The sequence below is a fragment of the Alligator mississippiensis genome, chromosome 14 (genome assembly GCF_030867095.1).
Source record: "Alligator mississippiensis isolate rAllMis1 chromosome 14, rAllMis1, whole genome shotgun sequence".
Classification (NCBI taxonomy): Eukaryota; Metazoa; Chordata; order Crocodylia; family Alligatoridae; genus Alligator; species Alligator mississippiensis.
The window spans coordinates 13,949,316-13,964,859 of record NC_081837.1 but is presented as its reverse complement, the minus strand read 5'-3'; the positions used below and the strand labels follow the sequence as shown (position 1 = coordinate 13,964,859).

At 48.9% G+C, this 15,544-nt stretch overlaps 1 protein-coding gene across 2 annotated transcripts in view; it reads left to right on the top strand.

Moving 5' to 3' along the window:
* SPNS2 (SPNS lysolipid transporter 2, sphingosine-1-phosphate) overlaps positions 1 to 15,544 on the top strand; it is a 164,736-nt gene extending 149,192 nt beyond the window's left edge. For both annotated transcript variants that reach the window (XR_009456460.1, XM_059717057.1), the window contains 2 exons: positions 10,603 to 10,649; positions 13,401 to 15,544. Coding sequence is in view for 1 of the 2 variants with exons in the window: in XM_059717057.1 (XP_059573040.1) it covers positions 10,603 to 10,645 (43 nt within the window). In the remaining variant the exon portion in view is untranslated. The remainder of the gene's footprint in view (positions 1 to 10,602; positions 10,650 to 13,400) is intronic.

The following is a 15,544-nucleotide window of genomic DNA, read 5'->3' as shown; positions in this document are numbered from 1 at the left end:
TGTGCCTTGCCAAGTTGAATCAATTAGCCCGCAGGGATCAACTACCTTCCATGCCACGTGCAGGACTAAACTCGTTCATCACCAGGAGGAGGGTCAGGTCAGGCAGGCTAGAGGTCGCAGCCCTCACTAATGAATTAATATGAGGGTAGAGGGGTGCAGTGCTGCTGCCCTCAGCGCTGTTCTGCCCACAGAGATGAATCGTCTGCAGCTCTAATGTCATGCTTCTCTGAAAGGCAGTGCAGGGGGGAGGGAGGGGCTCCTTTGTGTAGTGGCTTCTGCTGGGCTGTTTATTTAGAAATAATTTCCTCTTCCAGGTGGCACCAACTGTAAGTAGAACAGCGCTCCCCCTCCTCGTAAAGCTTTGCTGCCATTTCTGCCACACTTGGTTTTTTTAAAAAGAGGGAATTTAAAAGATGAAACCTGCAGTCTCTCAATCTCCCTCCCGATGTCTTTATGTTCCTCTTATCACCCCTGCAGCTCCTGGCCTACTTTGCGGATTACTTTTTAGCATGTTAAATCCAGTCGATAAAGGCTTTTTTTCTTCCCACTAAAAAGACCGATCAGAAAAATCTCTGGATAAGAGCAACACAATGGGCCTTCTGTTTCCAAATGAGATTGCACTTGAAATCCTGTTTTTCTTCCCCCCGTACATATAACAGTACTTCAACAATCCACCAGCTTGAAGAAGCTCTCGGTATATTTAGGATTGGTGCATACAACAAGAAATTGGTCAGCCTATAATGTGCGCTAATTATTTCTGGTGCATTTTTAAAAATAAATATACGTAACAGATGTATAATCCTAAACATACCAAATGTGCTGAGAGGGGGAGTGGTATCTACAGATGACTTGTTCATTTGTTGTAATATCCAGTAGTGGTTATCTTGTGTTTGGTCACTGCCAAAGTGTTTGCACTTTCCTCTGAAACATCTGGTGGTGGCCACTTGCAAACAGGACTGAGCTAAGGAAGAGCCATGGTACTGTTGCAGACTGGCATTGCCCATGTCCCTGTGGTGGTGAGGGGCAGAGGATTTTGTTCTGTACTAGATGCACAACAGAAGGCTCAGCCCCGCAATGTGTAACAAAACCAGTATGAACAGGGAGTTACAGAACAAGCAAAAGATCACTTGGGGTCACGCGCTGACTGCTTCAGGGCCAGCTGACCCCAGCCAGCACCCAAGGGTCCTAGCAGCTCAGGAGACAGCCCTCCTCTTCTTTACTTTTTTCATGCAGAGCAGGCAAGGATCCCCAGCTGTGGAGGAAGTTATTGTCTCAGTTATGCACTCACATAGCACATTTTTTGAGAGCTCTATGTGCTTCGCAAAGGCAAGCAGAAATTCACATTCCATGCATCTGCTGTACAGAGAGAAGCCGAGATCCGGACAGCCAAGTGCAGGCACTTAACTAGCTTACACACAGGGCACTTCAAAGGGACCCATGAGGATGAAGGATTCACCTGCTCGCCCACATCATCAATAAAGGATAGGGCTGCCCCATGGGCTCAGGTTTCCCTGCTACACATATTTGCCATGAAAATTAAACATTTAAAAATAATTTAAAAAAATCTTTCCAGTACGTAACACCTTTGATCAGGGGCAGAAACTCCTGATGAACAGCAGTGATGATTAATGTATCACTTAAATGTGATTAGCACAGTTGCTTACTCCGAGGAAGTTATTCCTTTCCTATTACTGATAAGATGGCGCAAGGCGAGCGGAGCATGTACCCACTTCATCGCTTCCTAAGCGTGGCACATCCCCAGATTGCATTGCAGCATCCCATGAAGCAAAGAGCCGAACGATTTGATTTCAGACCCTCCTTTCTGCTTTGTAGTAGACTGGACATGGCCTTTACTGGAAATAGGCACGATATCTTAAAATTCTCCCAGCACAGCAGTTACGTAGATGGAAGGGGCCTGATCTAATATTTGCTTTTCAGTTTCTCTTGTGTGAGACCACCACAGGTACGCAGAGATTAGTCACCCTCCAATAATCTTCATTCTTCTTACAGGAATATATATATTAGTAGTCCTCTCCACAGGTGATATATATGATGTTAAAGTGATAATTATGCTTTGTTGATATGATAGAGCAGGTTAGAAGCCCTTGTGGTTTGCATCGCTAACCAGTTTAGTTTTTTTTTAAACAAAATAGCTTAAGACAAATTGAATTCTCCTTCGACCAACCAAGCATTTATTTTAGGCTGATGCTGTGTGCTCATTGCTGCATAAAGCTGAGTTGTATGTTCAGAATTTGCAAGCTGACTGGGGGATTTAGCCACACAGCGCCCATAAAGGGAGATTGATGAGGATCACTGCACCCACTGATATGCAACTGCTTGTGGGGAATAACGTGATGGTTGATTAACAACGCATAGCCCCACCACAAAACACTGAATGGTGATGCAAGAAAATGGGGAGGGGAGTTTAGCTAAAACCCCTGCTTGGCTTTTGCAGGTCCCAAGCGTAGCTCCTATCCAAAGGCTGTGCTTTCCCGAGAAGCCCAGGGGAGTGAGCCCATGGAGCTCACTGAAGGAGGGAGCCCCACCTCCCTTGAGTTCCTTTGAAAATCCCAGCCACACGCTCTAAACGCCGCCACGTTCCAAGCATTGCTTTTTCACTAAGGATGATTTATTATAATAAAGGATCTCCATGGTGATATCAACATTCATGATGCTTCCTTAACCTAGATAAGAAGCTGCTGGCCCTGAGGAGCTTACAACCTTAATGAAGCAAGATAAACAAACACGAGAAGATGCAGGGCTGCAGTTCAGGAGGCAGGAGGATTTTTCCTGGGAAGGCTCTGAAGGGAGAGCGTGTCAAGGAGTGTGTTCTCGGTGCAGAAAACAAGCATGATAAGCAGTATAAGAATGAGAGCGAGAAACACACACAAAGGAAAGGGAAATGGCTGGGGGAAGAGGCTGCTCGTGTGCAATGCAGGGCCAGGGGAGGAAGGTGAAGCGAGTGTTGCCCCGTCCAGTGGTATAAGATGGCACCAGCCAGATTGCCTTTGACTCCCCATGGAGCTAAAGAGCCTACCGACTCCACTTCCAAACCTGTGGGTGCAGATGCCAGATAGAGATGCATGCAGATACGGGTGATGGTGACATTTCCATGCTGGCCGACTCCCTTGACTCAGCAGCAGGTGGCTTCATGCAGATGGGGAAGGTAGTCCTGTGCCGCATTGCTGTCATGTTGTTTTACCACTGCGGTGGCTTGGGAAGCTGCACGGCCTTCCTTGATTTACTGGCGCATTGGACCCAGTGGTCCTGCAGGCGAAGCTTTCGCTTATAGTTTGCAGTGGGCCGTTACAGCTAATCAGAAGCTGAGGGAGCTTTGCGGAAGTTCAGACAGAAAGATGGGGCCAGCTGGCACCAGCAGCAATAACTGCCCTGAAGCTCAGCGCCTTCCCAAATCAGTCAAGTCTGTTTCAGAGCTATTAGTCCATATGTGCTGCTCTGCAGAGGTGAATACCTGGAGCCCAGGGGGAAAGCAAGCCCTCTGTAGGGTGACCCCTGCCCACCCGTGTGATGCTCTGTTGAAGGGAGGGCATTTCCCCTGAGCTGGAACTGAGAGGAGTTGTGAACTGAGAAGAAATGGGAGGTCTAGTGGTCTGAGCACAGGACTGAGTGGGGGCCTCCCAGAAGTTTTCACCTGGTTTGGCTGCTAACTCCTGCTGTGGCTTAGGGTAGGGGAAAGTTGTCCATTAAACTCCAATGCCTGTAAAATGGGACTAGCCAGCTTTTACCTGCCTCACAAAAGGGGATTGTGTGCAGTTTGTTGCAAAGTGCTGTTTAAGTGTTAATTGCACTTAATCCCTATCTCTGCAATGGATCATTTGCACTGCAGTGTGACTGCAGGGAATAGTTATTGGCATGCAAGTGGTTTCTAATGAAAGCTGCTAACTGATTCTCTAAACTTGTGCTAGGACAACTTCTTTGCTAAGGTCACACTGCGACAGAGAAAGAGAATCTGAGAGATCACAGGCCAGTGTCTAGGGTAACCGAACTGTCGGCTTCCTTCCGAGGCAGATACCCTCCTCAGACGAGGAACTAGAAAAGCAAGTCATGAAACATTCAATCTTGCTGCTCTGTTTCCCGGTGCCTGTCATTGTCAGGTCTCACGGAATTATTACAATAGCAGAAGCTATAAATACTTCTGCCAACGGAAAGCAGCACACTCATTCACGTGGAGGATGACATGCTGAGGATCAAGGCAAGAGTCTAAAACGGGGCTAATTCATAGCTGGTGTACCTGAAGTTGGGGAGTTGCATTCTTGTGACAGTTCTGAATCAGGGCTCAAGGTTTCACATGAATATGGTAGACATGGGGTAGTGATGCGAGGCTACAGGGTGTCAGACTGTCCCTTCTGTAGATGTTGAGAGCCATGACCCTTAGTGAACCAAAGCCATAGCTGTTTGCTTGCCTCCCCATTTCTGCAGCACAGCGTGTACAAGCATTGGGGTTTGGCCCCACTGAAATGACTGCCAGTTACCTCCCTTAACCTTTGGTAGACCTGTGCAATTGGTACTAGTGGAATGAATCAGACAGTTCTCTCTGAATAAAGGATCAGTCATAAATTGGTACTAGTGGAGTGAATCAGACTATTCTCTCTGAATAAAGGATCAGTCATAAATTACCATATCAGCCAATTCTTCCCAGCACTTGCTGGCCTTCATGGGAGAGAAAGGACATGGATGAGGATGCTCTTGTGAGTAAAGGATATGGTCAACGAGCAAGTGCAAGGAGATGTTTCATTTCTTGCTGAGGCAGGTGGGTGGAACTAGAGGTTGATGTTTCAGATGGAGGCATCACCTCCTACCTCAAGTCTCAAAAGGGATCCAAGACCTGCTTGTCCTTCCTGCAGTGTTAACATTTGTGGTGCACGATGAACCTAAGCCTTGACAGGTGCTAGAACTGCCCTCTTGGCTCTAAAGCCGAGGTGCTCCCTCTTGAGCCATGCTGTTACCAAAGGAGAACAGAACGTGCCCAGAGAAACTTTCCTGGCCTGTCCAGAAGCATTTACAGAGGTCCTCAGCTTTATGCTTTCTAAGAGTCTGCGTTAAGCTGCTGTGCTGGAGGAGGCGGCTTATCTTTGATGCTGATTTCCGGCCAAGTCCGTGATACTTTGAATGCTGTTAACTGTTCATCTGCAAAACTGTTCTGCTGCATTCTGGGAGACAGGATGGAGAGCTATTGATTTGATTTTTTTTTTTTATTGCTAGACTTATGCTATCAAGAGCTGTGTAACAAAGGGAAATAGACACATGACCTGTGTTTCTCCCTCTGAGTACAATTAAATATACAGATGAAGAAAGTTAGCGGAGCCTGCACAGCTTTTAGGAACAAAAATGAATAAGAAAGAACATTGTTTTTGCTCCACATAACCATTGTGTCCCATGCCGTCCCCATGGATGTGCACAAATTCAGAGTGGGATTGAGCTGGTTCATTTCTTAGTGCAGCTGGTGGAGGCACCTGACATCACCAGAAGGAACTTAAATATGACTGTTGTCCTAGCAAGGCGATGTGACCCCTTGAGCTTAGCTCTATGTTTCTACTTTGCACAGGCTGAAATCTGCCTGTGTACATGGTGCTGGCAGGAGCTCTGTGCAGCACAGGCATGAACCGTGTGCAGGGCAGGCCCTGTGCGCAGAGGTGTCTTTCACACCTAAGCAATAAAACAAGCTAAATGCAAGTAACCAGTCCCACCCCAGCCCATGCTGCTGCTAGCTCCACTTGTTTGTTAACATTTTTAAGCAGACTAATTGTTAGTATCTTCCCCTTGGCAAACTGTCCTCAACTTCGTCAACCAGACCTGCTCCTGGGAGGCTGGAAGGATCTGTCACGATGCATCAGGAAATTGTTAGTGGATAGAATATTTTTAGCAGCTCACCAAGCCTCCTTGCCTCTCTCCCCCCAACCAATCACTGCTTCTTGCCATGCGCTGCTGTGTAATCACCATTCACCTCTCCTGCACTGATGGGGTTTTCCCTGCATGCTGTATTGAGCCTCAGGATATTGAGGTAGTGTGGTGCACAGTCATGTGTGGTGTTAACCTGGTCCGTACAGAATATCCACAAATTCTGTGCCAAGCTCTCCAAAGCCCTTGGGGGTCAGGCAGAGATCTGACAAAGATGCCGTAGGAACAGGCTGGCTTTAGTTTTTCCTAAATCTTGGTCAGCAAGCTCCGATTGCACAGGCTCCAGTTAACAGCTTGTACTGTTAATGGCTGTCATTACCAAAGCATTAAAGCACACCACAGCCTTCAGCGTATTGGGCTTTGAGCACCCTGTGCAGTAGAGAAGCACCCTTGCAACCCAGTTCAACAGGTAGGACACAGGTACCGCGCTCAGCTGTGGTGCAACAGGGACTTGCACCAAGCTCTGCCACGTCCCAGCTGGAAGAGGCTGGAGGAGAGCTTTGAAGGACCCTAAATTGCTGTACTGAAAACACTGTGCAGTTGGGGCTTTGCAGCAAGTGTGTCTGAGCTAGTGCCTTGGGGGCTGCTGTTTTACAGCTGGCTGGAAATGCCTGGCCACTGACTGATGCACTGTGCTTGTCACCTGTGCAGCAGTTAGATCGGGGTGGGCAAAATGTGGCCCACGGGCTAGATGTGGCCCGCCAGGTCAGTCTATTGGGCCTGCAGGGCCCCTAAAAAATTTAGAAAATTAATATTTATCTGCCCTTGGCTGCCTGTCATGCAGCCCTCGATGGCTTGCCAAAACTCAGTAAGTGGCCCTCCACCCGAAATAATTGTCCACCCCTGAGTTAGATGGTGGAACATGCTTTCTGATGCCCCTTGAATTTAAAAGTCAGGTTGATCAAAAGCTGGGGACTTGTTTCAATACCCAACCGAGCCTGGCACTGGTATGTGGCTTTGTGTTGGCAACGTGCAGCGTTAAGTGAAATTTGTTGGAATTAACTGAGACTGACCCACCCATGCAAAGGCCTCTGGGAAGAGGAGGAGGAGGTGGGAGCAGTGTTGTGGGAAATATAGCAAAAGGTTGGTGAATCCCCATCCAGTGAGCTTTTAGTCAAGCGCAGGGCTAGGTATGGCTGTATGCACGCGCACGTGGAGCAACCACTCGTATCTCCCCAACATCTGGTGGTGGCCACTTGCAAACAGGGCTGAGAGCTAAGGAAGTCATGGGGCCATTCCAGACTGACTGAGGTCAGGGAGATGAGTGGATTTCTACTGCTGGGGAGCTGAGCAGTTTTGAATGAGGACATGGTCAGCCCTAGCCTAACAACATGACCATGTGTTGCTTAGCCAGCTGCCACTGTTGGTGTCACAAGCTGAGCCTGTCTTTCAGACCAACTAGCCAGGCTAACTCTACTGAGTATCTAGAAAACTGCTGGTGTTCCCCAGAGAAAAGAGCTGTGGGAAGAGCAGTACCTTACTGCTGGCTCCCCTTGGGCTGGGCTGTATGTAGACATGCCAGTACCGCCTTGCCTCTTGCTGTTTCCCAGAACCGTACCCTCCGGCTGTCTCTGCACTCTGCTTCCACGGGCAATGGCCCATTTCAAATGCTTGCTGCAGCTACTACAAGGCTGAGAGAGGCAGCTGGCTGCACAGAGTAAGGTCCTCAGGATTACACTCCCTCATCCCTAAGCTACAGGGGACAATCCCACCCCCACAATGACACCTGTCCTTCTCCCCCAGGGTGCCCCCACCTTCTTCAGCAGCTCCAGGTAAGCTGGGCTCCTGAGTGTCTGGGTGGCCAAGGTGACAGCATTTACTTACAGCCAGGAAGACAAGTGTCCTCACTTATCAGACAGATCTGCTGTGTGCCAGTCCTGAGACCAAAAAACCCCAAGATGCTGCCCTGGACCTCCTGCCACAGAAAGTGCTGGGCCTATTTGGGCAGGTACAGGTAGTGGATAGAGACCAGAAGTAGAGAACAGCGTGAGCCGTGCTTTTGTCCGATTAACTCCCTGAGCTTATCTACTGATCCAGACAGCTTCCTGCCCTTCTGCTTGCTCCCTGCGTGCTGCCGTGTCTGGCGGCTGCCGTTGTGACCAATGTTGACTTCACTTCCGTCTCTGCTGCACGGGATCAGGTGAAGGACTCTGTTAGAAGTGAATGTGACTGCCTGGACTTCCAGCGGCCAGATTTGCTGAACGGCGCACCCCAGGGTACTCGAATCGCCAACCCAGGGCAATTAAAGCCACAGACACAGGGCAGCGAGAGTTGTTGCTAGCTAAACCCTGTAGGAAAAAGCGGTTTTAAAAAAGAACTGAGCAAATGAATGATCTCTAGTATTCAGGGGGTTTGCTTTTCAGAGGGCATTCCCCCTCCCCCAAAGGATTGTTACGGTCGTTGGGGTTGATCTTCCCTCTAATGCAGGCCACAGGATTTCGCCCGTATTTCTTGAGTCAGTCCATAATTTACAAGACAGTTGATGGAGTATCCCCTACAGCTGGGAAGGTGGCTTGTCGTTCTCACTGTAAAGAACAATTGGGTCTCATTTTTCATCAGAATTTGTCTGGGTTCAGCCTTCAGTGATTGCATCTTGTTACAGCTTTGTCTGCCACAGGCCCCCTGCTATCAGCAATCTTCTCCTGCCAGAGGCACTTACTGTTGCCAGCTGTGTTGGTGTCTCTGAAGCAAGCAATGAAGGTGGGGATCAGGCAGTGTTTTTGGGGAGGGACGGAGTCTGCTGGAAGACAAGATGGCAGGTTTTAGACAGGTGCCCTGTTGTGGGGAGGGAGAAAGGATGCGCATTAGAGAGGGAGTCTGCAGAGCATTTGCCCGATTCCTCCATTGGACTGGGGAGAACTGGGTGTTTTGGAGAGCAGGAGTATGCTAAAAACGTAGCACCAACCAGCAGCAATTGTGCAGGTACAAAGCTCTAGTGCTTTGACTTTGGCTACAAGGATCTGCAGCCCTTGAATAATGTGAAGCTTGAAAGAGATTTTGCTTTTGAAATGACTCGTGTGCAAGGCCACAAGAACCCAGCCAAGGATTTTGTGGGTCACAAGGTAACTAAGCTTAAATGTGGGTGAAAAGACAACCTGCAAAAGGTCCTTTCTCTTTTCCAGCCAACTCAATATACAGTTGAGAGGGTTTTGTTTTTTTTCCTTCCGCATGACAGTTTCTATCTGAGGCGGTGCTGAGGTGCTGCAAAATTAGACCTGTTTCAGAGATGATAAATACCCTATTTGACAGTTTTGGCATATGTAACCTTCAATTAAATTGGTAAATGTATAAATACTAGATAATAATAGATGCTGTCACGCAGCATGGAATTGGTTTGATCATGTGCAGAAGAAATATTTGGTTTTCTTGTTGGGGGGGAAAAAAACCCAAAAAAACAGAAGAGACTCATTTTTAGCTGCTGGAGATGGCAGTAAAACAAGGACAGCACAAACCTATGTCTATAAAAGGCAGTTTGGAACAGTTTCTTCCCGGTCAGGAAACGACAGAACAGTTCCCATCTCCGTCCCTTCCAGGGATGGAAACTTTCTTATCTGTGGGAAAACACTGGAGTGAACAGGACAGTTTGGGAGCCAGAGTGTAGTCAGCAGCTGCTCTCTGATGGGAAGCGACAAGCATTGTTAGAAAGGGAAGTGGGACAGATCGGAGGATCGAGGTTACTCTGGGGGTTAGGTTAGTTCAAGTCCCGATGAGGCACCCCACCTCAGTATTTGGGGACTTCACACTCATACATTTTTGCGAGCAGTGTTGAAGATCTGGGCTCCCATTGGGTCTGTGGGCATTCAAAGTGGAAAATCAGGGTGGGTCCTGAGTCTTAAGGGGGAGTTCCTAGCTCTGAGGCAATGCTGTTTTAACTGTGGCAGCATGCAGTGTCTGGTAAAGGAAGTCCATGCTGGAAAAGGTTAAACAGACAAGAAGGGCAAAGGATGGGAGAAGGAACAGGGAGGGTGAAGCGATTCTCTCAAGCAGCACAGCCAAGAATGCAGCCCGGCGGTCAGGGTGCCTGAGCTGCCGTCCCACGCCTAGACCGTGCTGCCCTTCCAGTGATGCACTGCAAGGAGGAGGATGGGGGACTGTGGAAAAGGGAGCAGGTCCTTCCCTAGCCTGCATGTCAGCAGTGCCTTGGACGTGGTGTATGACAACGCTGTTGAGCCCAGGGCAGATAAATGGCCTGGTGGATTAGACCCAGCATTGAGATCTGTTGTGAAGAGCAACAGGTTCTTGAGCCCAGCAACTGAAAAACGCTGGACTTTTTTATTTAACTCGAATTGTTACCAGTAGCCAGAGTTTACATGCACAGCGTCGGTCAGGAGGCCGCTCAGGAGCCATGGAGCAAACAGCCAGTTGTTGCCCATCTGAACGCCTTCGGAGGATCGCTGGATCCTTGTCATTTGGCATCAGCAGCTTTCCTGAGCGAGCGGTAGTGACTGTCAGGTTTGCCACCAGACACCAGCGTGAGGGCTGCGAGCCCCTCGCTCGGACTGGGATGCAGGCGCTAACACGCTAATGCTAACGCACAGTCACTCCTGTCTTTCTAGGACACGATTGCACTTAGAGATGCGATCGACAGCAGTTCGGGGCAGCCCAGTAGATATGGCTAATTGATGCTCTGTCACTTCAGCGCTGGTGGTTTGTTTGACATGCTTTGCTTTCTCCTCCGCCCAGGGTGAATCAACTCATGATGCCACCAGCCTCTGTGAAAGTCTGAGATGGTGAGTGACAGCACCATAGAAAACGTTTCTCCTGGGAACTGTGGGGCTTCTGTGAGCCTGGCTTTGGGGAGGCAGCACCCCTGCTTCTCCCACGGCAGGTTGGCAGAGGGATTGTACCATGTCAGAGCAGCAGCTCCTTGGGTGCCAGGGTAGGCAAGGGGTCAGGAGCTTGGTCCCTACTCAGATCAAAGCAGAGCCCCAGCTGCAGCCCCAGCTCACTCCCTTCCTCCACCCCACACCCAGTGCTGAGATACTTTCCCCCCACAGCAGAGCCTCTCGATCTGTCTTCAGCCTTTGCTTACCCAGAAAACCCAGTTCATCAAGTTACTTAATACCTATAAGAGTCTTATGCCCTTGCCAGACCCCTCCAGGGTTTCCTACAGGCTGAGTGGTAAAGTCATTCTTGTAATTTAAACACACATACAACATGGGGCAATTTAACACCCCTTCCAGTAGGGCTGCGTTGTACTAGCTGTCTGTCCCCATGCACCTAGCCAGCTTCCCTGATTTTAAGCTACTAGTGCACTATGAAAGCACATACTGGCTCGCTCATTTTCTGGTCTCATGGAATGAGGGTAGCCTGGTATAATCCTAATGCTGGATCTTAGTGGCACGTGCCCTGAAAGGCATGTCAGGTCCTTGCTGTCCTGATGCGCCTTCCAAATATGAAGCAGAGCAGGAATAAGGAGACCATTATCACCCTAACATGCCATCTTACACTAGACTGAAGGCTTCTGACCCCCTTCTGCCATTTTCCTGCATACATTAAATCGGCCGCTGCACTGCTCTTAATCTGATGTCTGCTTACTGCCACATGAGCATCCCTAATTGCATTGCAGAGCCAAACCAATTCATGGAAAGATGCTTTGTGATAGCGCAAGACTTTGCTCTTTGCTCCTGCTGGGATTTTTCCCTATGCTGCAGGTCTCAATACTGGGTGACGGCTCCTAGGCCTTGGCATCAGGCCAGACACAGACTCCCCCACCTCCTTCACCGACATTGTTCTTATCGCTAGCTGACAGTCATGCAATTGCAGCTTGGAGCTGCAGCGAATGATAAAAACTTCCCAGTTCTGATTGTGGCCAAAATTCATTAAGCAATTTTTAATTATATTTTTTTTACAGGAGATTTTTTTTTTCCCCCTCCTGTAAATTAAATGTGCTGAGAGAACACATTCAGTAACACAGTTAGCAGTGGCCTTTTTGGGGGACTGGTGTAATATAATCTTGAGCAGAGCAGATGTTCTGTTTCCACAGAGGGGAATAGATCAGGGTAGAGGATAGGCCTCCAACAGCCCAGCACATACCGTTCACTCCCTGGGCTGGAAGTCTAACTCCACCTTAATGCCATTTTGTAGCAGCTTTTATACGAGGTTAAAGAATCCTCAAGGCCTCGGATTGGGAGAAAATGTTAGCGGATACGATCGGAGGCTGCATCTGCGGCAGAATGAAAGCATGGTTCTCATTGAAGAAGTCCAGCACATCAGGGTTGCTTTCTTATTGATTCGTTCTAGATTTAAGCAACTTGAAGAAAGGGATATGTCCTCTGGGGGAAGTCTTCCTGGACCCCATAGGTAGATTTCTATTAAGGCCACAAGCAGCAGAAAGCAGGCCACAGAACCCAACCCAGCAAGTCCTGCAGGGCGGAGGGTAATTCAACCTCACAATGCAGGTGAAAGGCTCTTGGTGGCAGGCAGCTTTTTTCACTCCTCAGCCTTCAATATATCTGTCCTCTTAAAAATGAGCACGTCAGAATGGCCTCCCCCCACCCGAGAGCTCTGCCAGGGCTGTTCCCTCAGACACGTGTGCTGAAGGTTGAGAGGCAGCTGGGCCCTAGTCCACATTACACTGCTGTTGTCATCCAACTTGCCAAGCTCCAGTGCAGAACTGTCAAGGCTGGAGCTGCACAAACTCACGAGGCCCCAGAGCCCAATGCCTAAACTGCGGGTGCGGTGGTGTGAAGGGCATCTGTCAAACCTGCACACGGGCTCCATGTCAAACCTGCCATGTCTTCCAGGCTGCTCTGCATTAGAAACGCACCCTTCCCTTTCCCTGCTGATGGTAGCAGAAGACTCCTAATAAGACTTATCTCTTAGGCTATGAGCAATTTAACACACCAGTAAGCTCTCCCATCCCTTGGCCTTTTGGGACAAACATGGGGGCTGAGCTCTAATTTAACAGAGTCACTGGAAGGGCATTTTCTTGGGTGTCCCACAGTACAGACAGTGGGCCAGTTTCCATGGGTATAAATTGAGCTGGGGGGCGCTAGCTATGGCAGAGAAAGAGCCCTGCCCTGTCCACCTCTCCCTCCCTGCTGGTTGATCTTCCTACCCTTCATATGCATGTGCTTGAACAATGGTGCAGCTTGCACAGCAGGATGTCATCCCTGTGATGAGTTTTTACACCAGCCCCCTTACACCAATCTGACCCAGGCATCTGGGCCCAGCCAGACCATGGGGTGATGTCTTAGAGCAGTAGAGTTTTTCTTTCCCCGAGCCAAAAACCTTATTAACATAAGCACATTTATACCATAGCTGCATCTGTGCAGGGGGATATGGTGGCAGCCCTTTTACTGTGTTGCTGTAGTTAGTGGTACAATCCCCCAGCTCATCCTTGGATGGGACCTCTCCAAGTCTGTTCATCTCAGTCTTGTAAGTGAAGCCTCCATGGCTTGTTTTGCAAGCTCAGGAATGCAAAATTCCAACCCCGGACTTATTCAGGCTGACAGACATTTCCCTTTACTTACTTGTAGCTGATACAAAGGACTCCGGCTTCCATGCTGACGGCCCCAGCTGGGAACAACGCACCAGTACCAGACACAAGCAGGACCTCCGTGACGCATCCAAAGTCCACTCCAACACCAAACCAATCCCTTTGTTCTTACCTCCAGGGTCAAGCTAGAAGAGGTGACCAGGAGTGGCCTGGATCCCAGTGCTTGTGCACACAAGGACACTGATGGGTTTCCCCAGACTGCCATACTTCGGAAGGGGCTGCCTGTAGGACGCACTCCTGCACTACACCCCAGCGAGCGACTGTAGATTGTGTATACGATTTTAGAGTTAGCCAATGAAGAAGTCCACATTACCTACAGGGCAGCTGCTGCTCAATGCTGCCTGCTATGTCAGCGCGACCACCCCTTTGGCCAGAGACCGTGCAATGGTGGGGACCTCTTCTGTACATCATGGCCTCTTGCTCGACACTAAAGGCTCAACCCAGATTTTTAGTATTATTTAAACATCCTCAGATGCTTTATCCCTGCTGAAGACGTCACATATCAGATCTCTATCTCTATAGCTAGATAAATAGTTTTATTTAAACTTTGGGCATCTGAAGCGGCCAGTGCAATGGCAGGACATGGAAAGCTCCACTTCTGTGCGCATCTTGGCACTGCAGCCTTGGTTCCAAAGAGGGCTCCATGGTAGCACTCCCAAAAGGCGGCAGAGACATTCACGCAACAGCACTTTGCTTATGGGAGCAGCCCCGGGGCTGGCACAGGGCTGCATCGCTGCTGGAAGGAGAAGTCTCTCACTGCACCAGGTGGGACTGTTATGGCAAGGCCAGGAAAGTCCTGGCCATTTATATGTAATGGCTTTTTATTTTGTTTAACCCGTTTTGTTTTACCTTGCACAGAAGGTTTACAGGCCTCTAAAATACCAAAATCCACATGTGAAGGAACTGCTGTACCCAGAGCCTGGTACGGCAGTGCTGCTGCGCCAGTGAAGGTGTTGGGTCATTTATATGCATATCATACAACATCGTTAGCTTATTGCAGATGCAAATGATTTGCTCCCAGTATTTATCCCTATCCAGCAACTGCATTTCTGCAAGGATGGTAGTGTGCATAAACACTGTCCTTGTTTACTCCCCCTGTTGCAGTACTTAAGGTCACTTTGATCTGTACAGTGGTGTGGCTGGCATGGTTTTAATTCACTGGTGTGATGGGCTAAAAACAGAGCTCTAGCTAGTCACAGGCTCATTTGTATTTGGACCTCTCCGACCCATCTTTGGTTCTCATGTGACAGACTGGCATGTTTACAGTGAGCCGGCGGGCGTGTTGCAGCTGTGGCAGGAGGAGGTAAGTACAAATGGTCCCAATAAAGGATGTGAGGTTGTCAGTGGCAACAGTTGTCCAACCACCTGGTTCAGGTCTCCTAAGTAGATGCACTTTCCTTGAGTTTCCTTGCATATGCCCAGCACTTAATTCTTTTGGAAACCATACCTGATTAGCAAAGGAATTGCCAACCCTGTTAGTTGGATATGGCTTTAATAATGTTACAAGCTAGCAGTCTGGAGAACATGGCTTAGGTTTGAGGAGTCATTTTTAATTGGCCAGTGTCCCCAAAGAGCACTGGTATCTACATAAAAAGCAGTCGGGGTCCACCCACACTTTCCACTTCCAAGCTCTGTAGAAACTTTGGCTTCCTTGCAGAATACCCCTCCTGCACTCCCAGCAGGGAGTCAGCAGCAGTTTCCAGCAGCACTTCCATATTTTTCAAGATCAGCATCGATAGAGGGCTCACGGTTTCCTCCCTCTGCAGTTCTACCGGACTCTTCCTGAAAGGCAGCCCCTTCCCAGATTACTTCAGTTGGCGTTAAAAATATGTTGTAGGTCAGGCAAACAATTGGAGATAGGAATCCAACCACTACTACTTGCTGGCCCCTAGGGAACTGCAAATGCCACTCAAGTTCAGCTATAATAATAAGCAAAGTCGAAACAATGCTTTATGCTACCGTGTGCCGTTATTTACTCTGGTCGGGGGAAGTGTCAGCGCTGCGGTCTGGCAGCCACATGCCTGGCTTTGGAAGGATGGGAATTTCTCACTCTCATTAAGCCGTTCCCTGTTGCACCGTAAAAGAAAACAATTAGCCACTTAATCTCGGAGGCCAAAAGGAAGA